General features: G+C 41.2%; 1 protein-coding gene across 1 annotated transcript; it reads left to right on the top strand.

Moving 5' to 3' along the window:
* On the top strand, positions 1-27,879 carry LOC122932806 (olfactory receptor 51E1-like). The gene is made up of 2 exons (XM_044287431.1): positions 1-280; positions 26,810-27,879. The coding sequence occupies exon 2, from the start codon at positions 26,841-26,843 to the stop codon at positions 27,804-27,806; it is 966 nt and encodes a 321-aa protein (XP_044143366.1). The 5' UTR covers positions 1-280; positions 26,810-26,840; the 3' UTR covers positions 27,807-27,879.
* The last annotated feature ends 42 nt before the right edge of the window (positions 27,880-27,921 follow it).

Here is a 27,921-nt window from a genome sequence, read left to right as displayed (position 1 = left end):
TCATTCAGATCTGCTCTTCTACGTATTGTTCTCCTCACAGAACCTCTGTCTTCTCCAGCCTCGGGCCGAACTCATCGCATCGTCTCGTTGTGTCACTGCTGATCCTAAACCAAGGAAATTCTAAGGACTCATCTCCTAACTCTTTAGCCTCTTCTTATCTGGGTGAAGTAGAAACACTGGCTCTGAATCCACAGACTACAGGGGACAACATGGTAGACAACACCACAAACACCTGGGGAATATAGAGCGTATGGACGAGGAGGAGGCTAATATCATATAGGTAAGTAACTAACAAAATATACTGATATATATATATACACACACAGGAGATACCCAGGTTATACCAGCATGGTCCACATCACTATATACAAGAAGATGTATAACTTATACCAGCTGTACATATATAATTATATACAGGAGATACCCAGGTTATACCAGCTGTACATATATAATTATATACAGGAGATGTCCAGGTTATACCAGCTGTACATATATAATTATATACAGGAGATGCCCAGGTTATACCAGCATGGTCCATATCACTGTATACAAGAAGATGTATGACTTATACCAGCTGTACATATATAATTATATACAGGAGATGCCCAGGTTATACCAGCTGTACATATATCATTATACACAGGAGATGCCCAGGTTATACCAGCATGGTCCACATCACTATATACAAGAAGATGTATAACTTATACCAGCTGTACATATATAATTATATACAGGAGATACCCAGGTTATACCAGCTGTACATATATAATTATATACAGGAGATGTCCAGGTTATACCAGCTGTACATATATAATTATATACAGGAGATACCCAGGTTATACCAGCTGTACATATATAATTATATACAGGAGATGCCCAGGTTATACCAGCTGTAGATATATAATTATATACAGGAGATGCCCAGGTTATACCAGCATGGTCCATATCACTATATACAAGAAGATGTATAACTTATACCGGCTGTACATATATAATTATATACAGGAGATGCCCAGGTTATACCAGCTGTACATATATAATTATATACAGGAGATGTCCAGGTTATACCAGCTGTACATATATAATTATATACAGGAGATACCCAGGTTATACCAGCTGTACATATATAATTATATACAGGAGATGCCCAGGTTATACCAGCTGTAGATATATAATTATATACAGGAGATGTCCAGGTTATACCAGCTGTACATATATAATTATATACAGGAGATGCCCAGGTTATACCAGCATGGTCCATATCACTATATACAAGAAGATGTATAACTTATACCAGCTGTACATATATAATTATATAAAGGAGATGCCCAGGTTATACCAGCATGGTCCGTATCACTATATACAGAAGATGTATAACTTATACCAGCTGCACATATATAATTATATACAGGAGATGCCCAGGTTATACCAGCTGTACATATATAATTATATACAGGAGATACCCAGGTTATACCAGCATGCTCCATATCACTATATACAAGAAGATGTATAACTTATACCAGCTGTACATATATAATTATATACAGGAGATGCCCAGGTTATACCAGCTGTACATATATAATTATATACAGGAGATACCCAGGTTATACCAGCTGTACATATATAATTATATACAGGAGATGCCCAGGTTATACCAGCTGTACATATATAATTATATACAGGAGATGCCCAGGTTACACCAGCTGTACATATATAATTATATACAGGAGATGCCCAGGTTATACCAGCTGTACATATATAATTATATACAGGAGATGCCCAGGTTACACCAGCTGTACATATATAATTATATACAGGAGATACCCAGGTTATACCAGCTGTACATATATAATTATATACAGGAGATACCCAGGTTATACCAGCTGTACATATATAATTATATACAGGAGATGCCCAGGTCATACCAGCATGCTCCATATCACTGTATACAAGAAGATGTATAACTTATACCAGCTGTAATTATTTTCAAGAGATACCCACTGTGGCAGGCGCAGCACTATGAAGTGCCTTTTGCGCTGTGGCATTAGAAGAATTCTGATATCTCGGACTTTTAGTCTAACCAGACTGTCTATTACTGTAACAAAACAATAGCTGATCTTAAGGAGACACTGCGCAGCCTCATTTAAGAGTCTCAACACAGCAATCCAAAGTGCAGAGCTCCCTGGGAAACAGTGATAGGCAAAATAACCGCGGAGCCCCAGTTATGAGTCTTCAACACAGTGAAAGCCAGATGTCCTTCAAAGGAAGGAAAACCGAGCAAAGGGGTGTCCCCATTCCAGAGATCACCAAATCCACCATATTAAGTGGCCCCTATGTCAAGATCCCGCTCTTTTACAAGCTTTAAGGATGTGACGGGGAAAACCTAAGCCAGTTATCCATCCACAGACAGCTGTTTCGGGTGTTGCCCCTCATCAGTGTGGAGTAGGATTCTGGCTACTCAGTAATTCCTCTAGCGCCTTTCTATGGCAGCAGTAGGTTTAAAGAGCACAACAAATGCTTGAAATAACTTCTTTATTAACTTCAACTTTTCTTCATATATAACACTGCCGCCTCCGCAGCAGATCCGTCAAATCCACGAATCCCTCGAATCTTGCTGGATAACTGGATTCGTTGTCGATGAATCCTGTTGCTATGCGGGCGGAAGCGGGTGGTTTACTTTAACTTCAGGTTCAGCGCATCTTTATTACCTTACAATGACGCTCCAGTAACAGGCAGAGAGGGTGGCGGCGTAACGTCACTTACTCACCTGACGCGCCTGCTCCACCTGCTTCATTCATAAAGTGGGCGGAACAGGCACGTCACGTGAGTAAGTGACGTTACACCGCCGCCCGCTCTGCCTGTTACTGGAGCGTCATTGTAAGGTAATAAAAATGCACTGAACCTGAAGTTAAAGTAAAAGTTACTGCCGGGCCGGAGCTGTTATGGGGAGGGGGGTCTGTGGATGGCACTGTTATGGGGAATCTGTGGATGGCGCTTGTGACGAGACCAGTCTTGCCACATTGCATTGGAGAAGCCTAGTTGCCCGCCTGCTTCCTTTAGACTATAGCCCCATGTTGAAACGCTTGATTTTCCCCTTCAAAAACATGAAAGCCGGGTAATTTAGTACTTGCCCTATTTGAACAGTGATACCCCAGATTGATATGCCATGGAGCCCATTCGGATAACGAAAGACTATGTGAAAGACTTTGGCTCCATGGCGATTCTACTGTATTCGTGTAGCCTGTTGTGACATTGTATATGTAACGGGGCGCCAAGGGCACACTCGGTCTCCCATCAGCCGCAGACCTGCTGCTTAGCTTCGGGAGCGAGGATCTGTGTTTGACCTCGTTCCCAGGTGGCTTTGCTAGTTGGGAGGCTCCCTGCTCCTAGGTCTGCCTTGAGTGCCGAGCTGATCACTCGGTGCTCGACTTGTCTGTCTGTCGGTCATGTGACTCTGGCCACATCACATGACCCTCAAACCCTACTATAAATACAGGCAGCCTGCTGGCCACATGTTGCCTGTTAATTTTAGGTTCCTGGCGTTTGTTGGATACCTGTATACTTACCTGATCCTGTTCCCTGACGATCCTTTGCCTGCTCCTCCTGTACTGCACATTCCTCCTGATATTTTGACCTCGGCATCCACCTGACTATTCTTTGCAGACTCCTTTGGTACTTCGCAACTCTCTAGGTATTTATGACCCAGGCTTCTCCTGACTATTCTTTGCTTATCCCTCTGTACTGCGTTGTCCTCTTGGTTTTGACCCAGTCTGTTCACTATCCGTTATTTGTCTTGTCTGTCCTTCCTGCACATATCCTAAGTTAGGGACTGCTGTCTAGTTGTCCCCTGTCATCAGGACTCATGAGGCAAGTAGGCAGGGCCAGGGGTGAGGGTGGAGCGCAGTGGTCACTATCCTCCCTCCTGTGTGTGTGTGTACGTGACCGTTACAGTATATTTGAATAGTGATTTCTGTCCTGTTGTCCCAATGTGTATAAGGGTGATTTCTCTTTGTCCTGAGAGATAATTGAATTGCTCCTCGGGTGTCTCCAGGGCAGAGAGGCGGAAACCAGGATGCATTGTGGGGATGTATTGTATCTGTGTGTCCTGAATTGCTGCTTATCTGTCCTGTGTCACAGTCTACCATCTGGTCCCCCTAGGGGAGTGTCCACCAGATGGTGACCTGCATAAATACAGATGGGTAGCCCTCAGGAAAGGGAGATTGTGATTTACCCTCAACACAGAGCTTGTCTTGTTTTTTGGGGGGGATTTATTGTATGCTGTTCCAGTTCGTCTGCTAGGAGTGTAAACCTTTCATATGGTTTTTCCTATTCGGCTGTATAGCATTCATATGGTTTACAGTTCGGGATATTGGCGTCTTTAGTAGCTGCCTTTGCATCTGGAAAGGGAATATCTCTTAAACGGCTTTTGCCCCCTTTTATGCCCGGGGTGCCGTTACAGCGCCGTTATGGGGGAATCTGTGGATGGCGCTGTTATGGGAGGGGGATCAGAATACATGACGCCAATATTTACTGCAAATGCAGTGAAGAAGCTCTTAGCGCATATTATTGATCAAAAATATGTCGGGCCCACCTAACAGACGACAAGGTAGCTTCTTATCAGGTGGGACCTACTCTAACATGGAGGGTCCAGCTCCATTTTTATATATAAAATGTAAAAAACGGGCAGCACTCCAGCAGGTAAAAATGAAAAAATAACTTTATTAACCCATAAGGCTGATGCTAATTTCTTTATATATATCTCTAGTTCAGTATACAGTTCTAAACACAATACTAACAATATAAACATCATATAACTGTTTCAAATACCTATTTTGGCCTCTTGTTCCCATAAAACTCAGCTTTCAGTGCAGTGAATGTTTCTTCAGCTCCTTTCTCTGGTGAATAATGATTCTAGGAGCAGAAGCTGGGTGAATTCCCAGACAGGCTGTGTGTGAGGCTGGCTTTGATTGGTGAAAACTCTTGCTGTGTGAGAAGCTGGCTGTGATTGGTCTAGACTCCTGCCCAGCAACAACAGATTAACACTATGCTTTCTGCTGTTTCTGCTGTGTCACTGAGCTTACCTTACATTACAAAATGAATCAAAAAGGCATATTATCTTTTTCTTCTTCTGTGAACAAAATATATATAACAGTTATATGACATCCAAAACATGAAGTCACAGTAAATAACTCTGCTTTTGTCTTTAACACATAAACATAGGAACTGTATTAAGGCTATTGGCAGGTCTAGCTGTATAAACATATAAGCTATACTAGCAACCTAGGGCAGGTCTTAGCTGGCCAGCTACACTCCCACCAACATTATCTATAATTCTATGTTCTCAGTGGTAGGACTTAAACATGAATTTGAGGAATTTTCCATCAGGTTCTCAACTTTCAAGTGTATTTTATCGCTCTCAAGTAGAACAACTAACTTCCAGGGCTTTTTTTCTCACAGAAAAGGTGGTGGAACTCACCCCCCCCCCTCCCTTGGCCATGCCCCTACCCACCCCTAGGACCTCCCCCTAAAACCGCCCCTTTAAAGAACAGTAAGTAAGCAGTGGGCCGCAGTGGCGACTCTAGGAACAATATATAGGGGGAGCACAAAGATACCACAGTCAAAAATGGGGGTGCAAAAACAAAATAAGTATATATAAATAAGATTATAAAATACGAGAGAATTGGAGGCATAAAGCTATTTACTTACAAAAGAAACTATTCAGTCGTCTGCTGTGCCGTCCTCTGCTGTGCCGTCCCCTGCTGTGCCGTCCTCTGCTTGCTTCCGCGGATTCTTTCCCCTTCTTTCTGTCTCTCGCCAGTGCGCAGGTGCGCTGTTATGGTGGATCTGTGGAAGACACACTGTTATGGGGGCATCTGTGGATGACACATTATGCCTCTCATTAGCCCTCATTATTCCTCTCATATCAGCCCTTATGCCTCATTAGCCCCCATTATTCCTCTTATTAGCCCCCATTATGCCTCTTATCACCCCATATCAGCCCTTATGCCTCATTAGCCCCCATATCATCCCTTATGCCTCATTAGCCCCCATTATAAGCCCTTATGCCTTATTAGCCCCTATTATTCCTCTTATTAGCCCCCATTATGCCTCATTAGCCCCCATTATAAGCAGTTATGCCTCATTAGCCCACATTATGCCTAATTAGCCCCCATATGCCTCCAATTAGCCGCCATATGCCTCCAATTAGCCCCAATAGCCCCCATGTGCCTCCAATTACCCCCATGTGCCTCCAATTACCCCACATATGCCTCCAATTAGCCCCCATAGCCCCATATGACTCCAATTGGCCCCCATATGACTCCAATTGGCCCCCATATGCCTCCTATTAGCCCCCATATGCCTCCAATTAGCCCCCATAATGCCCCCAGCAGCCACATTTTTTATAAAATAAAAAAAAACACTTACCTCTCCTGCTCCTGGACGGATGCCGCCTGCAATTTTCTCCCTCCTCAGTTGACTGTGCGCTAAACTGGCGCGCACAGCGTGAGGTCACAGAGCACCCTCACACTGTGCGCAGCCCTGCACAGCCGACAGCTGAGGACCAGGAAGTGGTGAGTACAGAGCGTTCACCACTTCCTGGTCCTTCGGTACTAATGAGCGCTTCCATAATGGAAGACTTCATTAGTATTCACCTGGGGGAATCAGCGGGGGGGGGGCTAGCGATGCCACTAGCGGGCCGGCTGGGCCAGTAACTAAAGGGGGCGGGGCGAGTGGGAGAAAATAGGTGGCGGAACGCCGTTCCTGGGGTGTTTCACCAGAAAAAAAGCCCTGCTAACTTCTGTATAGGACGTTCCAACTTGAGTGGAGTAGTGAGACGTTTTCCTTTGTCAAGTTTTGAGTCTCCTATTTATAACAATACTCTTCTTAGAAACATAGAAACCTAGAATGTGTCGGCAGATAAGACCCATGTGGCCCATCTAGTCTGCCCCATATACTGAATACTATGGATAGCCCCTGGCCCTATCTTATATGAAGGATGGCCTTATGCCTATCCCATGCATGCTTAAACTCCTCCACTGTATTTGCAGCTACCACTTCTGCAGGAAGGCTATTCCATGCATCCACTACTCTCTCAGTAAAGTAATACTTCCTGATGTTACTGTTAACCCTTTGCCCCTCTAATTTAAAACAATGTCCTCTTGTAGCAGTTTTTCTTATTTTAAATATTCTCTCCTCGGAGTATGGGAGGAAATTAGGAATACCTGGAAGAACGTGTGTACAGGTGCACGTAGGTGATGCGCGCAACTCCCTCCTGAGTGGTGAACGCCCTATCCAGTATGTGAGACGCCGCTGCTGAGATGACTGACCCGCAATATTTGAATGCGAATCCTGCGGTGATGGCTGTTGGAGTTGCCGGCTGACTGTTACATCCACTGGAAGCGTAGAGTCTGTGTGACTGGACCCTGGTTTAATAGTTTGTGTCGTGGACGGTGACTGGGGCTGGAATACAGTTGAAGCCTGGCGTTATTTGGTGGAAGGCTGCTGCTCTGGTTTAAAGATTCGCTGTCCTCCCCCTCCCTGAGGGGATTGGATGCTGGGTGAGAGGTACAGTGCATGAAGTGCGGGTGGATTGAGAACTGGACCTGGCTACCCTCCGATATCGAGGTGAGATAAAGCTGGCATAAGGGGGGGGTGAGGGGAGTGGAGGTCGCCATTAAACGGTTCTAAAGCTTTAAGATGGGAGCAGATTGCCTCCCCTCCAAAAAAGTATATGCAAAGGGGATAAGGCTGTACCTTGGAGTTGGAGGGAGAGGGGCTAATCCCACCACTGGTGATACAGTAAGTGAAACTGGCAGAGTAACGTTATACTAACTGGATCAAGGATCTGCCTTTGGGAATCCTCCCTGCTCAAACCAGGAGGGATATCAGCCTGGTATTTTAAAATATTGGTTGACTTGTTGGAGCTCATGGGTATGAGGTACAAGGCATTAACCACTGACTTTATGTAATCCCCCTGAGAGCTCAGCAAAGGACATATTTATCTTTTTTTGTGATTGGAAGATCACAGGGAAGATTATAATTCTTGGAGTTAATTTTCTCCCTTTGGTTCAGGCCGGCCTTAACCCCAAACCTTTCTGTACTCTATTCTCTATGCATGAGATAGATGCCCAATAATAGTACTGGGATAAGTTTGACTCAAACTCAACTGCATGAGCTTAATTGACAGAAAAATTTAAATATTGCTCGGTGGTTGTTAAGCTGGGGGTGGTTTGACTATTTTGAGTTGGAGCAGGTGTTTTTTTATCTGCCGTTATGTGGAGCCTGAGTCGCCGTTGATGAACTACTCCCGGAGAACTGTTTTATGAATTACCAATCAATTATGTATACTGAATTGCTCTCTCTCACCTTCACTAAGTTTATTAATTGGCTGAATGTATTAGAAGAGGGGGGGGAGGGGAAGGAAGAAAAAAGGAAAGCGGGGAAAAAGGGAAGGGAAAGGGAAAAGGGGAAAAAAAGGGAGAGAAAAAAATAAAAAAGTAGGGGCAGGAAGAGAAAAGGAAAGGGGGAAAAAAGGGGGGGAAAAGGGAAGGGAAAAAGGGAAAAAGGGAAAAAAAGGGAGAGAAAAAAATAAAAAAAGTAGAAATGTCTAGACAGGGGGCAGGAAAGAAGGGGAGAACCCAACCAGAATTAAATACTTCGATCTCTCCTATGTTTAAGAGAGAAAGAACAGAAAGAGTGAAACAGCAATTATTGATAAACGCAAGTGAACAGATCAGCCCCCCTAGGAGAAAGAAGGATGATATACTCCAAACTCCTGAGGGGGAACCTACTCGTTTTACAGAGAAATCTAATATGAGGCCATTGGTTGATGAATTCCAGTCTGGAGGGAGCGGTAACAATCAGTTTAAAAAGGTGGAGAGAATTATCCCTGCCCAGGAGGAGCAGGGGCCAAGTTTGCAGGATATATTTCAAGAAAATGCAACCTGGCAATACAGGACCTCTCTCTCCAGACTGGAAATATCAAGGAAACGGTGGGACTCCTTAGGTCAGATTTGCAAAAACACAAAGACAGGCTGGTAGAAGTAGAAAAGAGAACATCTGATGCTGAGGACCTGCTACAGACAATAGTCAAAGAAAAAAGTGTATTAAAGGAGGAAAATAGATAACTTAAAAATTAATTATTGGATTTGGAAAATAGACCTAGGAGGTCCAACCTGAGATGCTTGGGGTTTGCGGAGGGCGTGGAAGGACGTGACCCTTGTGGTTTTATACAAATCTGGCTAAGGGAGCAACTGGGTCAGGATATTTCAGGATATGAAAACTTTATAGCGCGAGCTCATAGATTGTCGGCAAGGTTGCCCCCCATGGGTACAAGACCACGACCATTATAATTAACTTCTTATCGGTTAGAGATAAGGAGGAGGTAATACGCAGGTTTTAAGGGTAAATTAGAATATGCGGGTACAGTAATAATGTTATTCTCTGACTATGCACAAGAAACAGCAAGTAAAAGAAGTCAATTTATTGACATGAAAAAAATGCGCTTAAAAAATGTAAAGTACTCAATGATGTTTCCAGCTAAGTTGAGAATTAAATGGGGGAATAAAACTTGGTTCTTCGATACAGTTGAGGTGGCGCGAGATTGGATTAAAGAAAAGATAAAAACTTGAGGGAATGGGTCTGGGGCCTAGCTGGGAAGGAGTAATGCAAGAGAGAGGGCCAGGTTCGGATGATATCCTGGACCATTCAGGTAGGGTGGATTGGGGGGGGTCTGTAACCTGTTGCAGCGTTTACTCCTGGGTAGGAGGTAAAAGGGGAAAGGGATTTTTTATTTTTTTTGTTCTTGCCTTCTCCACTTCCTCTGCTACCCCTGGTGTCCCCCTCCTCCCCCGGTTCATATTGATAGATAGGAAATAGATAACCGCCAAATGAGATTGGATGAGACTAATCTAATGGAACATTGGGGGACTCAGCAAGGGAATAAAGAGAGTTGTGGTTTGTGACTCAACACATAGGATTCTTCCCGCTATAGTTTGTTTACAAGAAACACATCTGACAGGCGAGACAATACTAGGGCTTGATAGGCCATGGATACAATATGCTTTTCACTCGTTTTTTTCATCATATGCGAGAGGAGTGAGTATATTGATCCATAGAAATATAGACATTGAAATAGTAAATACAGCTGTAGATGAGGAAGGTCGATATGTTTTTATGGACTGTATATTGGAAGGCAGACCATGGATAATAGCCACTCCTAGTTATGGGAGATTTTAATAATGTAATGGATGGTCAAATGGACAGATGTAGATTAAATAACCCTCAATTTATTAATACCGGGTCAAAATTAAGAGATATTGTAACAGAACTGTGTTGGATCGATATTTGGAGGGCAATGTACCCAAAGCTAAAAAGATACTCATGTCTTTCCAAAACACATAGGAGTCTATCACGGATTGATTTAGTTTTTACCGATAATAAAGGTGCACAAGACATTGAACAGGTTAAGTATGGAAAACGATTCAATAATTATAAATATAAAAACACAAAAAAAATAGAGGGATGAATATAAGTATAGGATGGATTAATATAATGGGGATTCACAATAAGATATTAAAAGAGATTAGGGAATATATGAGGGGTCAACTGAAAACAATATGGTATGGGATGCAGCAAAGGCCTTTATAAGAGGGATTATCACCAAATACATCATAATATATAGGAAGAGCATAAGGAAAAAAATTATCGACTTAGAAAGCGAGGTGGAAAAATCAGAAAAAAAAGTATATAGACGACCCCATAGTTAAAAATTGGACAGATAAAGTGGCCAAATTGTAAAAGGATTTGCTTCTAATGGCAGAACAACTGAAAGAGAACTATGTAAGGGATCATTTTATATATGCACATATACCCGGTACAAAGGTGGAAAATAAAATACATGAATTGCCTGATAGATAAAGCTGCCCATAAAATTACGGAACAATCGGCTAAAATAGTTCTCCTTAAGGAATACTTTGAAGATATGTATAGCAGTAAGATAAATAAGAGGGCGGGGGAATTACAAAAGTTTTTAGATAAAATTACTGTTTCCATGTTAACTGCTGATCAAAGAGAAAGCTTAGAGGCCCCTATAGATTCGTTAGAAGTGGAGGCAATTTTGTCAAGGATAACGAAGAATAAGATCCCAGGAATAGACGGGATCCCATTCGAAATCTATGCACAATGTAAAGAGCTATTAATTCCGAAACTCCTTACAATGTGGACCGCTTTGCGGAAATTAGGAAAGCTTCTAGAATCGGTGAGAGAAGCTTTGGTAACACTCATTTTAAAACCAGGGAAAGACTCAACACTCTCGGATTCATAGCGTCCTATTTCATTAATAAACACGGATAATGAAATATTAGTAATGGTCTTAGCAAATAGACTTAGGAGTGTAGTTCCGGGGATTATTAATGAGGATCAGTCGGGTTTTATGTCAGGTAAAACTACAACTGATAATATAATGAGATTTTTTATGGGCACCCAGCTGAAACCCACAAACCGTGGAGAACGCATGATTGTAACTATAGATGCATCTAAAGCCTTTGATATGATAGAATGGCCCTTCCTATTTGCTACACTGAGGAGAATGGAATTTGGAGACAACTTTATAGGATGGGTCAAGTTACTATATACTGAAGCCATGGCAAGCGTAATGTTGAATGGTGAGTACTCTGATAAAATATATATTGGTATGGGGGTTAGGCAGGGTTGCCCCCTATCCCCTCTGCTGTGCACCATAGCTATGGAACCCTTAGCTGATTTGTTTAGACAAGACAAAGAAATTGTGGGTTTCAGGTTTGCGGCCCATGAGGAAAAAATGTCCTTATACGCAGATGACATTATGTTGTTTGCAGGATCGCATGGTTCACTTAGAAGATTTTTCAAGTATTTGAAGAGTATAGCAAATATGCTGGACTGAAAATAAACTGGACTAAATCAGTCTGTATCCTGATTGATCCCTTGAATGGTTTTTTACCAGGACGACTTGAAATTAAAGAGAGGCAGAAACCGGTTAAGTATCTAGGTATACAGATAACACCTAACCCTAGGAATATGTACAGCTGAATGTACTCCCTACGAGTTGCGTAAAAAGATAGAGGTCTGGAAAAAGATACATATCTCGATGGCGGGTCGTATTTCGCTCGTTAAAAATGTGCATATTGCCCTCGTTGAATTCTATTCTTTGGAACACACCGATAATAATCCCTCAGAGAATATTTAAAATATTAGCTACTTTAATAACTGATTTGATATGGCAAGGGAAAAAAACTAGAATAAGAGCACAGACATTGTATATTCATGAGAAAGAGGGGGGCTATCAGTTCCCGATTTGGATCTTTATTTGTGGAGTAAGTCACATAGTTAAAAGAGTTTGATAGCAGGGATTAATAAAAACCTGGAAAATTGTAGTAGTGGATATCTTGCTGCAACAAGTTAATAAAATACCCCTATTCGAGTTATGGATTAAATCTTGGATAATGGGATAATATTCATCTAAGAGAATTAAAACTAATAAAACAAAAAGTCTGGTAGAAATATGGAATTTTTAGACTGGGCCAGATATGGAAAGAGGGAGATATAATTACTTATCAAGACCTTAATAATGAATATTTATTCGGAAATAAAGATTTCAGTTTTTTTTATTTTAAATTAAAACAAGCTGTACGAGCAGAGATAAAAAAAGGAATGCAAATTGTCCCCCTCCCACTACCCTTGGCTAATATCACTAAGCTAGTTGCAGGGAGGAAACTGGTTTCCAAGATATATGGAGGTTTACTTCACCAGAAGACAAAAAAATAACTATTACTACTCTAAACTACAGATGGCAAGAGGTTCTAACTCTGCAACGGGAAGAATTTTGGGAAAAGGCCATACGGTCCAAAAACAGCTTCTCAAATAATTTCTCTTATAGAATTACACAATTCAACATACTATATCGTTTATACTACTCCCCCAAGATATTAATGAAATGTTATAAAACCAAACAATTTAGTTGTAAAAAATGTGGGAAAAAGGGAGCAGACGATGTCCATATACTTTGGACATGTATAAAAATTCAGCAATTTTGGAGGATGGTGAATGAAAAAATAGAGAGGTCTCATTTGGTTAAAGTTCCAACCCGCCTTGAGGTTTGTGTTTTGGGAGTGATGGATAAAACAGATACTGTTCAAGATCGCGAAGTAGTATCTAAACTTCTATTCTTTGCAAGGAAATGTATTGTAGCACATTGGGGGGCCAGAACAATACCAACAGTTAATGCATGGGAGAATTTGACTAGACTCTCGCTGGCCAGAGAGGAATATCATTTGATATAAATTTTAAAAAAAATACATATTTGCTAAAAAAAATGGCAGAAATAGCTGAAATAGCGGGTTTGGCTGATGGTGCACTCGGGGAGTGGGGGGACTGGATGCGTGGTGGGTGCGGGTGGGGGTGGAGCGGGAGAAGCAGGGATGAAATACACCAGCATTCTGCTAGCATTTCCTGTTGCTCTATGACATTGTCTGCCTACCTTTAAGTCTTTTGAAATATTGACCCCTAAATCTCTTTCCTCAGATACTGAGGTTCGGACTGTATCACTGATTTTATAGTCTGCTCTTGGGTTTTTACGTCCCAGGTGCATTATCTTGCACTTATCAACATAAAATTTTAGTTGCCATATTTTTGACCGTTCCTCTAGTTTTCCTAAGTCCTTTTCCATTTGGTGTATCCCTCCAGGAACATCAACCCTGTTACACATCTTTGTGTCATCAGCAAAAAGACCCACCTTACCATCGAGGCCTTCTGCAATGTCGCTGATAAAGATATTAAACAAGATGGGTCCCAGAACAGATCCCTGAGGTACCCCACTGGTAACAAGACCATGGTCTGAATATACTGCATTGACTACAACCCTCTGTTGTCTGTCCCTCAGCCACTGCCTAATCCATTCAACAATATGGGAGTCCAAGCTCAAAGACTGATATTAATTGATAAACCTTCTGTGTGGGACAGTATCAAAAGCCTTACTAAAGTCTAGATAAGCGATGTCTACTGCACCTCCTCCATCTATTATTTTAGTCACCCAATCAAAAAAAATCAATAAGATTAGTTTGACATGATCTCCTTGAAGAAAACCCATGCTGTTTTTCATCTTTCAATCCATTAGTTTTTAGATGTTCCACAATCCTCTCCTTAAGTATGGTTTCCATTAATTTCCCCACTATTGATGTCAGGCTTACTGGCCTATAGTTGCCCAATTCCTCCCTACTACCTTTCTTGTGAATGGGCACAACATTTGCTAATTCCAATCTTCTGGGACGACTCCTGTTACCAGTGATTGGTTAAATAAATCTGTTAATGGTTTTGCTAGTTCACCGCTGAGCTCTTTTAATAGCTTTGGGTGTATCCCATCAGGCCCCTGTGACTTATTTGTATTAATTTTAGACAGCTGACTTGGAACCTCTTCCTCTGTAAAGACACATGCATCAAAAGATTTGTTAGTCTTCTTTCCTAACTGAGGTCCTTTTCCTTAATTTTCCTTTGTAAAAACTAAACAGAAGTATTCATTGAGGCAGTCAGCTAGCTCTTTATCTTTGTCTTCATCCTTTTGAACTTTTGGAACTTGGGCTAATTTCTATTGACTTCTAGGTAAATCTTCTTCTTTCACTAACACTATGTCCCCAACTTGGACATTTCTTCTGGGTGATTGCCATTTACTTCTTAGCTTAAGATTGGCTAAGTACTCTTTCCTCCATCTATTCCAAAACTGATCTGATAGATATTGAACTCTTCGCCATCTCCTTTTAGCATATAAATCCTCTTTGGTGAACTTGCCAGGTGGTGGCTCTATGTAATCAGACTTAAGGTGAAGTAGATGGTTGGGAGTTAAAGGGTCCAAACTTTGTTATCAACTGTAAGTGGATGACTGTTAACAATAGACATTACTTCATAGAATAGGGTGCTAAGTGAAGCGGCATCTATTCTTCCGGCGTTCTTTTTCAACCCTGAACGTAGCACATTTCTCAAAGTTCTGATTTGTGTTTCCCAAACTCCTCCTGTATGGCATGCATGTGGAGCATTCATGTAAAAATCAAACTGTTTCTCTAACAAATACGCAGTTACTTTTTCTTTATCAATCTCTTTTAGAGCTTTCTTCAATTCATTCTCTGCTCCGACAAAATTAGATCCGTGGTCAGATCTAAGCTCTCTGACGGTACCTCTAAAGGCTATGAAACATCTTAGGGCGTTGATGATTGCGTCAGTTGACATATCCTCTAACATTTCCAGGTGAATTGTTCTGGAGCTCAGACATGTAAATATTAGTCCATATCTCTTGTACTCCTTGTGATTCTGTTTGGTGATGAATGGGCCAAAACAATCAATTCCGCTATAAATGTTGGTGATGGGTTTACACGATCTGCGGGTAAATCTGCCATTCTTTGTTCTTTGGTAGGTCTACGTACCTTTCTGCAGACTACACATTTACTTATATACTTTGCTATAACTTTGCTTCCTTTCACAATCCAGTAACCACCTTCTCTCAAACAGCTTTGGGTAAAGCTTCTTCCTTGATGCAAGGATATGTTGTGGTAGTGATCAATAATCAATCTTGTGAAGGTAGAGTTTTTGGGTAGAATTGTTGGATGCTTCACTCTGCTAGGTAACGATGCATTTTCCAGTCTCCCTCCCACCTTCAGTATACTATCCTGCAGAACAAGATTAAGCTGGTACAACGGTTGGTTGTTTGGAAGTCTTTTTCCTGACTAAGTCTCTTCAACTCTTCACTGTAGAATCTCTGTTGAATGAGTCTTATGACTGTTTCCTCAGCTTTCAGTCTTTCTTCTACATTCAATTATTCCTTCTTTCTGATTCCCTTTGTCAAAAGTTGAATTTGAGCTACTACGTTTATGACTGTATTCCATTTTGAACATCTGGCTAGTCTTTCAAGTATGTCATTTTGACACTTGGAAGCAGTGTTCAATGTTTGTACAACTTTTACTTCTGGATCACCCATAGACAATTCTGTGTAACCTTTACTGGGCCTGATTTCCTTTTACCAAAGGAAATCTGGGCCTGTGAACCAATTTGAATTTTTCAATTCTGTTACATTCAGGCCTCTTGAAGCATGATCTGCTGGGTTTTGCTTTGTGTCAATGTGATGCCAATGTTCCGGATTTGTTATTTCCCGAATTTTCTCAACTCTGTTGGCAACAAAGATGTGGAATCTTCGAGCTTCGTTGTTTATGTATCCTAGGACAACTTGTGAGTCTGTCTAAAAATATTCTTTATATATTTTTAATTCCATTTCTTCTCTCAGAAACTTGCTTACTGATGCTGAAACAACAGCTGCTGTCAGTTCAAGTCTTGGTATTGTCTGAATACTGGTAGGTGCAACTCTGGCTTTCCACATAACCAGGGCAGAGTGTATCTTTTCTTCTCCTATTACTCTGCTGTAGGAGCACTGACCATAACCATCACTAATGGCATCTGAAAAATGATGAAGTTCTATTTTCTTGTACTTTCCGAAATCATGAGGTACAAAACATCTGGGTATCCGAACTTCTCTCAAGTTTTGCAAGTTTCTTATCCAACTCTCCCACCTTGGCCTAAAATTTTCAGGTATGGGCTCATCCCATCCCAACTTCTGTCTGCATAATTCTTGTAGTATTTATTTTGCTCTGAGGATCACTGGGGCTATGCATCCCAATGGATCAAATATAGAAGCCACTGCAGATAGAATGGTTTGTCTAGTTGCAACGTTCTCCTCAATAGATACTTCAAAGAAGAACTTGTCGTTCTCTACATTCCAACCCAATCCACGTACGTTCTGAACTGGAAGATGATCATAATTGAGGACTACATTCTTTATTGTTGCTGCATGTTCGGAGTCACTGATGGATTCCAGTACCTCTCTGTTGTTTGAGATGAATTTATGAAGGCGCAGGTTACTTCTTGTGCATAACTCTTTGCTTTCTTTCCCTAGTTTGATTGCAGATTCTGTAGACTCTAGAATTATGAGACCATCATCTACATAAAAGTTTTTCTTCTGAAAATTTGCTGCTGATGAACAATCCTTTTCATTCTGATTAGCCAGGTACTTCATACCATAATTGGCACAACGCGCAGGGTTCACCCTTTCCTCCTGTGATTACCTTTCGTGGTACCAAGGCTTCGGGACAATCATAATCTATCAACAGTCCAACACACCAAACTCCTTCAGCGGGGACATTTCATGAGATATGACAGTTAGGAGTTCCCATTCATTGGCTGTTTCACAGGTAGGTATGCAATCTCGATCTAGAGTATATGGTCTTTTGTATAAGCTGGAGGTAGATCCAATGTGCAGTTTGAATGAAGTCCTCTAACTCTCAGTCCTTTGACTCTTTGACTGTTCACTAATGTGTCTCTCCCCATCATTGTGGTGAGTTTGAGCGTCACTGGTTCTGTAGCCAATTGTAAATTCTTGCAGATTTCTTGATCAATAAAGTTGACGTCACTCTGGGTATCCAGTAGCGCATAGGAGTATACCTTCTTGTTCCTCCTTTTAGGATTTGAAATGCACACTGGTACAACCATTGATGTGCCGTTGCTTTCTCCTTCCCTCACACTGCAAGAGAATACCAATATTTTATTTCCTTCCTCAGTATCTTTAGGTATTGAGGATTTACCCTCTTTGGACATTCTTCATGTAGTGGTGTAGGATGGCGTCCTTTGCAAACGCTGCATGGGGCCTTTTTCTTACACTCCTTAGTAACATGGACTTTTCTTAGACATCCAAAACACAGTTGGTTATCCAGCACAAATTTTTTCTTTTCTTCTGGGGACTTCTCCTTCAATTGTTAGCACTTGTGTATGGAGTGGTTCTCTCCACAGAACATACACTTGAAGGTAGTCTGAAGATTTGTCGGTTCTGTCTCTCTACTGATCCCAGTAGTGACTCTGGACTTGCTCTCGTAGGTATCTGGACTTTTAGCTGCTGTGTTGGTTGCAAAGCTAGTTGCTCTTGCACGTCTTATCTCTCTTGCAGGCCTTTCTTCTAAGGAGTTTAATACTGGATTACATGCTATCAGTGCTTCCTTATTGACAAACTCAGAGAGCTCTTTAAAACTTGGGAAGTTCTTGCCTAGATCTTACTGTTCAGTCACATAGTGATTCCATCTAGAAGCCACTTCTTCAGGTAGCTTAGTTAGCATCCTGTGGTTTTCTAGATAGTCGTTCACTATTTCCAGTCCTTGAACATGTGGGGTGGCATTGCTGCATGCTTGCAGGAAGTCTCCATACTCTTGGAGTCTGAAGTGTTCTTTAGGACCTATTTTAGACTAGTTATTCAATTTCTCTCTAAAAGCTCTTTGTACTAAGAAAGGATGACCATATCTTGCATTTAATTTTTCCCAAGCTGGCTTGTAGGCTTCTTCGTCTCTTCTATAGACGTTACTTACAAGAAGTTTCTTTGCTTCCCCACTAACATACTCTGAAGGTAGAATAATTTGTCTATTGCACTGAAGCAATGATGCTCAATGATCATTTCAAAACTTGCCTTCCACTCTATGAACTTCAGTACGTCTCCTGAAAATACAATGGTATCCAGCAGGGGAAGTCTAGCGAGGACTGTTCTCTGTTGTCCTGTTGGGACAATAGTTGTAACACTCTCCAGAGCATTTCAATTACATCTAGGAATAGAATCATCCGGTTCTATTTTCTTACTTAGTTCTGAATTAGGTGAGTCCTTTTCTTTAACTTTTCTGGTAGAGATAGAAGGTAAACTCACACACCTTTTTCCTAACGCTGACAGTGATGGAAGGATAATAAAATTATCTCACTAAATGCTGGAGATTCCCTTCCATTCTCATGGGCGTAAGTAGGAAAGTAGGAGTCTGCTTCTTCACTTAGAACAGATTTGAACTCTGATATGTCAGTGGCACTTCTGCTAGTGAAAGAAGTCACACTTGAGATTGTGGTTCCCCCTAAGGACCTAGCATAGTCTCTCATAATAAGCTCATTCATTCTACTTCTTGCTTTAACTTCATCATAATTAGCTGCAGATAAAAGTTCTCTCATGAGCTTTACTAAATCTTTAGTGACTGCAGTACATGTGTCCATGTTCCTTACAATGTCCTGGGAAGGTGTCGTAAGCGACCGCAGGTTGACATATGCTGCCATAAGCTCTGATTCTGATTATTCTACCATCTCTACCATATCACTAAAGTTCCCTTTTATACTTTTTTGTTTTTAACTTTCCAAGAATTCCTTTAATGTATAATTTCCACTTCTCATACATTCTGGTGAACTTTTTTTCTTTTAATGCTACTTCTTACTCAAAATATTCCAGTATTTTTGGGGTCAGTTTTCTGGCACAAGATGAACATGTTAGTTCATCTGTTTGGGCTATATTTGTTTGAGGCAAGACTAATGCTGCATCAGTCTCTTCTACCTCAGACAGGTTCCCTTGCTCTTCCGCCTCTACTATATCTATCTTAGTATCCTCTAAGAGTGGCATGGTAATACTAGGCTCACACTTTTTCCTTTAAATGCTATAACAATCACTACGAATATTTAGAGTCCTTTCACTTTAAATGCAATCCTGACAAATGCAGAAATAAATGACTTTCACTTTAAATGCAATAGAGTCCGTGTAATACAAACTGTCCTTTGTTTTACTTAGAAGTCTTTATCTGAACACCAAAATGTCTCTTTATGCCAAAGCCTATATTCAATGAAAAGTAATAAAAGGAAAGCTCTGACCTTATTCTGAAGAGCAGGATACTGCGATCTGAAGATTGCGAGAACAAATGTCTGTCTTAAAGGAGACTTGTCTTTTCTTGATGTGATGTGATGCTCTGCGCTGAGTTGCGATGCTCTGTGCTTATTTGCAATGCTCTGCGCTGAGTTGCGATGCTCTGTGAAGACTCACGATGCTTTGTGATGACTTGCGATGATCTGTGATGACTTGCGATGCGCTGGCTTGGATACGCTGCTGCAGGATTTGGGCCTAGTGGTGGGAAACTAGCTGACTGCAGTACGTGGTCTCTCCGTGGACAGCGGTGCAGGCTCTCTAGCTCTGGACTTTGGCCTCCCAACATGTGCCTCTTTCTCTCTCTAGGGATCGCAGGAGGGTTGTCGCTCTTTCTCTGAGTATTTTGCCTTTGCCGTTCTGCCACTTTAAGAGTCGGCTGCAGTTTGACTAATGCACACGTTCTACGGCCTCTATGGTAACTCTGCTGAGGTGTCTTTGCTCACTCATGGAACAGTTGCTGCGCAGCGGTATATGCTGGCGCGCCGTTGTTCTAATGCGCTCTTTACTGTGCAAGTTGAGGAGCGCTATCACTTTGCCCTCTGAGGGCAATAGTTCCACTATGGCAGGCGCAGCACTATGAAGTGCCTTTTGCGCTGCGGCATTAGAAGAATTTTGATATCTCTGACTTTTAGTCTAACCAGACTGTCTATTACTCTGTAATTCCTCTAGCGCCGTTCTATGGAAACAGTAGGTTTATAGAGAACACCAAATGCTTGAAATAACTTCTTTATTACTTCAACTTTTCTTCAGATAACACTGCCGCCTCCGCAGCAGATAGTACATAACACGTGTTGAAAAGATATCACAAAATGGCGATATGCATAAGATAGTGGTTCAACTGTTCAATCTTGTCATTCAACATAAAATGGTGGATATATTTCTCTCTTCAGTATCTGTACTCTCACTTTAAGTTATTTAAGCACTTTATGATATCTCTGAGAGGAATATCTGAGGTCTAACTATTAGTTTACTTGCAATATGCAGATAGCAGTGACTATTTGCAGATTGCTTGAGTATGATCTGGTATGGTTGTATGCTATTTGTAGCTTGCAATTTGTATTTGTATTTGGTGGAACTGTAAGTAAATATATATATACAGGGAGTGCAGAATTATTAGGCAAGTTGTATTTTTGAGGATTAATTTTATTATTGAACAACAACCATGTTCTCAATGAACCCAAAAAACTCATTAATATCAAAGCTGAATATTTTTGGAATTAGTTTTTAATTTGTTTTTAGTTTTAGCTATTTTAGGGGGATATCTGTGTGTGCAGGTGACTATTACTGTGCATAATTATTAGGCAACTTAACAAAAAACAAAATATATACCCATTTCAATTATTTATTTTTACCAGTGAAACCAATATAACATCTCAACATTCACAAATATACATTTCTGACATTCAAAAACAAAACAAAAACAAATCAGTGACCAATATAGCCACCTTTCTTTGCAAGGACACTCAAAAGCCTGCCATCCATGGATTCTGTCAGTGTTTTGATCTGTTCACCATCAACATTGCGTGCAGCAGCAACCACAGCCTCCCAGACACTGTTCAGAGAGGTGTACTGTTTTCCCTCCTTGTAAATCTCACATTTGATGATGGACCACAGGTTCTCAATGGGGTTCAGATCAGGTGAACAAGGAGGCCATGTCATTAGATTTTCTTCTTTTATACCCTTTCTTGCCAGCCACGATTGTGGAGTACTTGGACACGTGTGATGGAGCATTGTCCTGCATGAAAATCATGTTTTTCTTACCTTGCAGACTTCTTCCTGTACCACTGCTTGAAGAAGGTGTCTTCCAGAAACTGGCAGTAGGACTGGGAGTTGAGCTTGACTCCATCCTCAACCCAAAAAGGCCCCACAAGCTCATCTTTGATGATACCAGCCCAAACCAGTACTCCACCTCCACCTTGCTGGCGTCTGAGTCGGACTGGAGCTCTCTGCCCTTTACCAATCCAGCCCATCTGGCCCATCAAGACTCACTCTCATTTCATCAGTCCATAAAACCTTAGAAAAATCAGTCTTGAGATATTTCTTGGCCCAGTCTTGACGTTTCAGCTTGTGTGTCTTGTTCAGTGGTGGTCGTCTTTCAGCCTTTCTTACCTTGGCCATGTCTCTGAGTATTGCACACCTTGTGCTTTTGGCAACTCCAGTGATGTTGCAGCTCTGAAATATGGCCAAACTGGTGGCAAGTGGCATCTTGGCAGCTGCACGCTTGACTTTTCTCAGTTCATGGGCAGTTATTTTGCGCCTTGGTTTTTCCACACGCTCCTTGCGACCCTGTTGACTATTTTGAATGAAACGCTTGATTGTTCGATGATCACGCTTCAGAAGCTTTGCAATTTTAAGAGTGCTGCATCCCTCTGCAAGATATCTCACTATTTTTGACTTTTCTGAGCCTGTCAAGTCCTTCTTTTGACCCATTTTGCCAAAGGAAAGGAAGTTGCCTAATAATTATGCACACCTGATATAGGGTGTTGATGTCATTAGACCACACCCCTTCTCATTACAGAGATGCACATCAACTAATATGCTTAATTGGTAGTAGGCTTTCGAGCCTATACAGCTTGGAGTAAGACAACATGCATAAAGAGGATGATGCGGTCAAAATACTCATTTGCCTAATAATTCTGCACTCCCTGTATATATATATATACAGTACAGACCAAAAGTTTGGACACACCTTCTCATTCAAAGAGTTTTCTTCATTTTCATGACTATGAAAATTGTAGATTCACACTGAAGGCATCAAAATTATGAATAAACACATGTGGAATTATATACATAACAAAAAAGTGTGAAACAGCAGAAAATATGTCATATTCTAGGTTCTTCAAAGTAGCCACCTTTTGCTTTGATTACTGCTTTGCACACTCTTGGCATTCTCTTGATGAGCTTCAGGAGGTGGTCACCTGAAATGGTCTTCACTTCACAGGTGTGCCCTGTCAGGTTTAATAAGTGGTATTTCTTGCCTTATAAATGGGGTTGGGACCATCAGTTGCATTGTGGAGAAGTCAGGTGGATACACAGCTGATAGTCCTACTGAATAGACTGTTAGAATTTGTATTATGGCAAGAAAAAAGCAGCTAACTAAAGAAAAACTAGTGGCCATCATTACTTTAAGAAATGAAGGTCAGTCAGTCCGAAAAATTTGGAAAACTTTGAAAGTGTTCCCAAGTGCAGTCACAAAAACCATCAAGCGCTACAAAGAAACTGGCTCACATGCGGACCGTGCCAGGAAAGGAAGACCAAGAGTCACCTCTGCTGCGGAGGATAAGTTCATCCGAGTCACCAGCCTCAGAAATCGCAGGTTAACAGCAGCTCAGATTAGAGACCAGGTCAATGCCACACAGAGTTCTAGCAGCAGACACATCTCTAGAACAACTGTTAAGAGGAGACTGTGTGAATCAGGCCTTCATGGTAGAATATATGCTAGGAAACCACTGCTAAGGACAGGCAACAAGCAGAAGAGACTTGTTTGGGCTAAAGAACACAAGGAATGGACATTAGACCAGTGGAAATCTGTGCTTTGGTCTGATGAGTCCAAATTTGAGATCTTTAGTTACAACCATCGTGTCTTTGTGCGATGCAGAAAAGATGAACGGATGGACTCTACATGCCTGGTTCCCACCGTGAAGCATGGAGGAGGAGGTGTGATGGTGTGGGGGTGCTTTCCTGGTGACACTGTTGGGGATTTATTCAAAATTGAAGGCATACTGACCCAGCATGGCTACCACAGCATCTTGCAGCGGCATGATATTCCATCTGGTTTGCGTTTAGTTGGACCATCATTTATTTTTCAACAGGACAATGACCCCAAACACACCTCCAGGCTGTGTAAGGGCTATTTGACCATGAAGGAGAGTGATGGGGTGCTGCGCCAGATGACCTGGCCTCCACAGTCACCGGACCTGAACCCAATCGAGATGGTTTGGGGTGAGCTGGACTGCAGAGTGAAGGCAAAAGGGCCAACAAGTGCTAAGCATCTCTGGGAACTCCTTCAAGACTGTTGGAAGACCATTTCAGGTGACTACCTCTTGAAGCTCATCAAGAGAATGCCAAGAGTGTGCAAAGCAGTAATCAAAGCAAAAGGTGGCTACTTTGAAGAACCTAGAATATGACATATTTTCAGTTGTTTCACACTTTTTTGTTATGTATATAATTCCACATGTGTTTATTCATAATTTTGATGCCTTCAGTGTGAATCTACAATTTTCATAGTCATGAAAATGAAGAAAACTCTTTGAATGAGAAGGTGTGTCCAAACTTTTGGTCTGTACTGTATATATATATATATATATATATATATATATATATATATACAGTTGCAAGAAAAAGTATGTGAACCCTTTGGAATGATATGGATTTCTGCACAAATTGGTCATAAAATGTGATCTGATCTTCATCTAAGTCACAACAATAGACAATCACCGTCTGCTTAAACTAATAACACACAAAGAATTAAATGTTACCATGTTTTAATTGAACACACCATGTAAACATTCACAGTGCAGGGTGGAAAAAGTATGTGAACCCCTAGACTAATGACATCTCCAAGAGCTAATTGGAGTGAGGTGTCAGCCAACTGGAGTCCAATCAATGAGATGAGATTGGAGGTGTTGGTTACAGCTGCCCTGCCCTATAAAAAACACACACCAGTTTTGGGTTTGCTTTTCACAAGAACCATTGCCTGATGTGAATGATACATCGCACAAAAGAGCTCTCAGAAGACCTACGATTGAGAATTGTTGACTTGCATAAAGCTGGAAAGGGTTATAAAAGTATCTCCAAAAGCCTTGCTGTTCATCAGTCCACGGTAAGACAAATTGTCTATAAACGGAGAAAGTTCAGCACTGCTGCTACTCTCCCTTGGAGTGGCCGTCCTGTGAAGATGACTGCAAGAGCACAGCGCAGACTGCTCAATGAGGTGAAGAAGAATCCTAGAGTGTCAGCTAAAGACTTACAAAAGTCTCTGGCATATGCTGACATCCCTGTTAGCGAATCTACGATACGCAAAACACTAAACAAGAATGGATTTCATGGGAGGATACCACAGAGGAAGCCACTGCTGTCCAAAAAAAACATTGCTGCAAGTTTACAGTTTGCACAAGAGCACCTGGATGTTCCACAGTGGTACTGGCAAAATATTCTGTGGACAGATGATACCAAAGTTGAGTTGTTTGGAAGAAACACACAACACTATGTGTGGAGAAAAAGAGGCACAGCACACCAACATCAAAACCTCATCCCAACTGTGAAGTATGGTGGGGGGGCATCATGGTTTGGGGCTGCTTTGCTGCGTCAGGGCCTGGACGGATTGCTATCATCGAAGGAAAAATGAATTCCCAAGTTTATCAAGACATTTTGCAGGAGAACTTAAGGCCATCTGTCCACCAGCTGAAGCTCAACAGAAGATGGGTGTTGCAACAGGACAACGACCCAAAGCATAGAAGTAAATCAACAACAGAATGGCTTAAACAGAAGAAAATACGCCTTCTGGAGTGGCCCAGTCAGAGTCCTGACCTCAACCCGATTGAGATGCTGTGGCATGACCTCAAGAAAGCGATTCACACCAGACATCCCAAGAATATTGCTGAACTGAAACAGTTCTGTAAAGAGGAATGGTCAAGAATTACTCCTGACCGTTGTGCACGTCTGATCTGCAACTACAGGAAACGTTTGGTTGAAGTTATTGCTGCCAAAGGAGGTTCAACCAGTTATTAAATCCAAGGGTTCACATACTTTTTCCACCTGCACTGTGAATGTTTACATGGTGTGTTCAATAAAAACATGGTAACATTTAATTATTTGTGTGTTATTAGTTTAAGCAGACTGTGATTGTCTATTGGTGTGACTTAGATGAAGATCAGATCACATTTTATGACCAATTTGTGCAGAAATCCATATCATTCCAAAGGGTTCACATACTTTTTTTTTTGCAACTGTAAATATCTAGTTCAGTACACAGTTCTAAACACATTATTAACAATATAAACATTATATAACTGTTTTAAATACCTATTTTGGCCACTTGTTCCCATACAATACAGCTCTCAGTGGAGTGAATGTCTCTTCAGCTCCTATCTGTGGTGAATAATGATTCTAGCAGCAGGAGCTGGTGGATATCCCAGAAAGGCTGTGTGTGAGGCTGGCTGTGATTGGTGAAAACTCTTGCTGTGTGAGAAGCTGGCTGTGATTGATCTAGACTTCTGCCCAGCAACAACAGATTAATTCTATGCTTTCTGTTGTTTCTGCTGTGTCACTGAGCTTACCTCACATTATATAATTAATCTTAAAGGCATATTATCTTTTTATGCTTCTGTAAACACAAAATATAACATTTATGTGACATCCAAAACATGATGTCACAGTAAATAACTCTATATAAAATAAATATAGGAACTGCATTAAGGCTATTGGCAGGTCCAGCTGTATACACAAATAAGCTATACTAGCAACCTAGGACAGGTCCTAGCTGGCCAGCTACACCCAGGTTTTACAAACATGGTCCATATCACTATATATAAGAAGATGTATAACTTATACTACCTGTACATATGTAATTATATACAAGGGATACCTAGGTTATACCAGCATGCTCCATATCACTATATACTGGAAGATGTATAACTTATACCATCTGTACATATATAATTATATACAGGAGATACCCAGGTTATACCAGCTGTACATATATAATAATAATACAGGAGATGCCCAGGTTATACCAGCATGCTCCATATCACTATATACTGGAAGATGTATAACTTATACCAGCTGTACATATATAATTATATACAAGAGATACCTAGGTTATACCAGCTGTACATATATAATTATATACAAGAGATACCTAGGTTATACCAGCACGCTCCATATCACTATATACTGGAGGATGTATAACTTATACCAGCTGTCAAGCTATAATTATATACAGTAGATGCCCAGGTTATATCTGCATGGATCTTACAACTATATGATATTCAATAATGACCCATTTTTTACTTTCTCCTCACATTGCAGAAGATGCATCTTTCATAAGTCCACTCTGGTCATGTGGGCCAACAGCCATAACTGCAGCGACACCAGTTATTTCATCCTCAGCGGCATCCCAAGTCTAGAAGATTTCAACTTCTGGATGGGTTTTCCTCTCATCTTAATGTATGTCATTGCTGTTATAGGAAACACCTCAATTCTCTACATCATCAAGGTGGACCAGGAACTTCATGAACCTATGTACATCTTTTTGTTCATGCTGTCGATGATTGACTTGCTGTTAGCTACCACAACCATGCCGAAAATGCTGGAGATCTTCCTCATGGATGACAAAGAAATTTCTTTCGATCTTTGTCTTACCCAAATGTTCTTCATCCATTTTCTCTCCGCTCTGGAGTCTGGAATCTTGGTGGCCATGGCTGTCGATCGTTATGTGGCTATCTGCCACCCTCTACGTTACTCGTCAATTCTAACCAGTGAGAAAATTTGTACCATGTTTGCTATTATCTTGGTGAGAGGAGCTCTTGTTATAATTCCCATCCCTCTAATTATCAAGAGGCTTCCTCTGTGGAAGAACAATCACCTGACCCATTCCTACTGCCTGCACCAAGAGGTGATGAATCTTGCTTGTGGAGACATCAAAGTCAATATTATCTATGGACTATTTGTCATCCTTTCAGTCATGGGCATTGACTCGCTCTTCATCTTCTTTTCTTACATGTTGATCATTAAGACGGTGCTTGGTCTGGTGGAAGAGGCCAGCATGAAGGCCTTCAGCACGTGTGCCTCCCACATATGTGCCGTCCTCGTCTACTACATCCCCCTGATTGGTCTATCTGTCGTACACAGGTTCAAAAGCAACACAATGCCAAACCTTCATATTCTATTTGGGAATGTCTATCTCCTGCTCCCCCCTGTGATTAACCCCTTAATTTATGGGATAAAAACCAAGCAGATCCGACACAGACTCAAAAAGTTATATGGCAAAATTTTCCATCGGAGAAAAAATTCCAGAAACATCTGATCAGAGCAGAATGTGGAGGATGCAAACATGGACCCTATAATACATACACAAAGAGGAAAACAATCTTTGTAACAAACAGTTTTTATTTTTATTACAGATACTTTAAGTGTAAGTG

Source organism: Bufo gargarizans, chromosome 3, assembly GCF_014858855.1.
Source record: "Bufo gargarizans isolate SCDJY-AF-19 chromosome 3, ASM1485885v1, whole genome shotgun sequence".
NCBI classification, from domain to species: Eukaryota; Metazoa; Chordata; class Amphibia; order Anura; family Bufonidae; genus Bufo; species Bufo gargarizans.
This window is presented reverse-complemented; position numbering and strand designations above follow the sequence as displayed.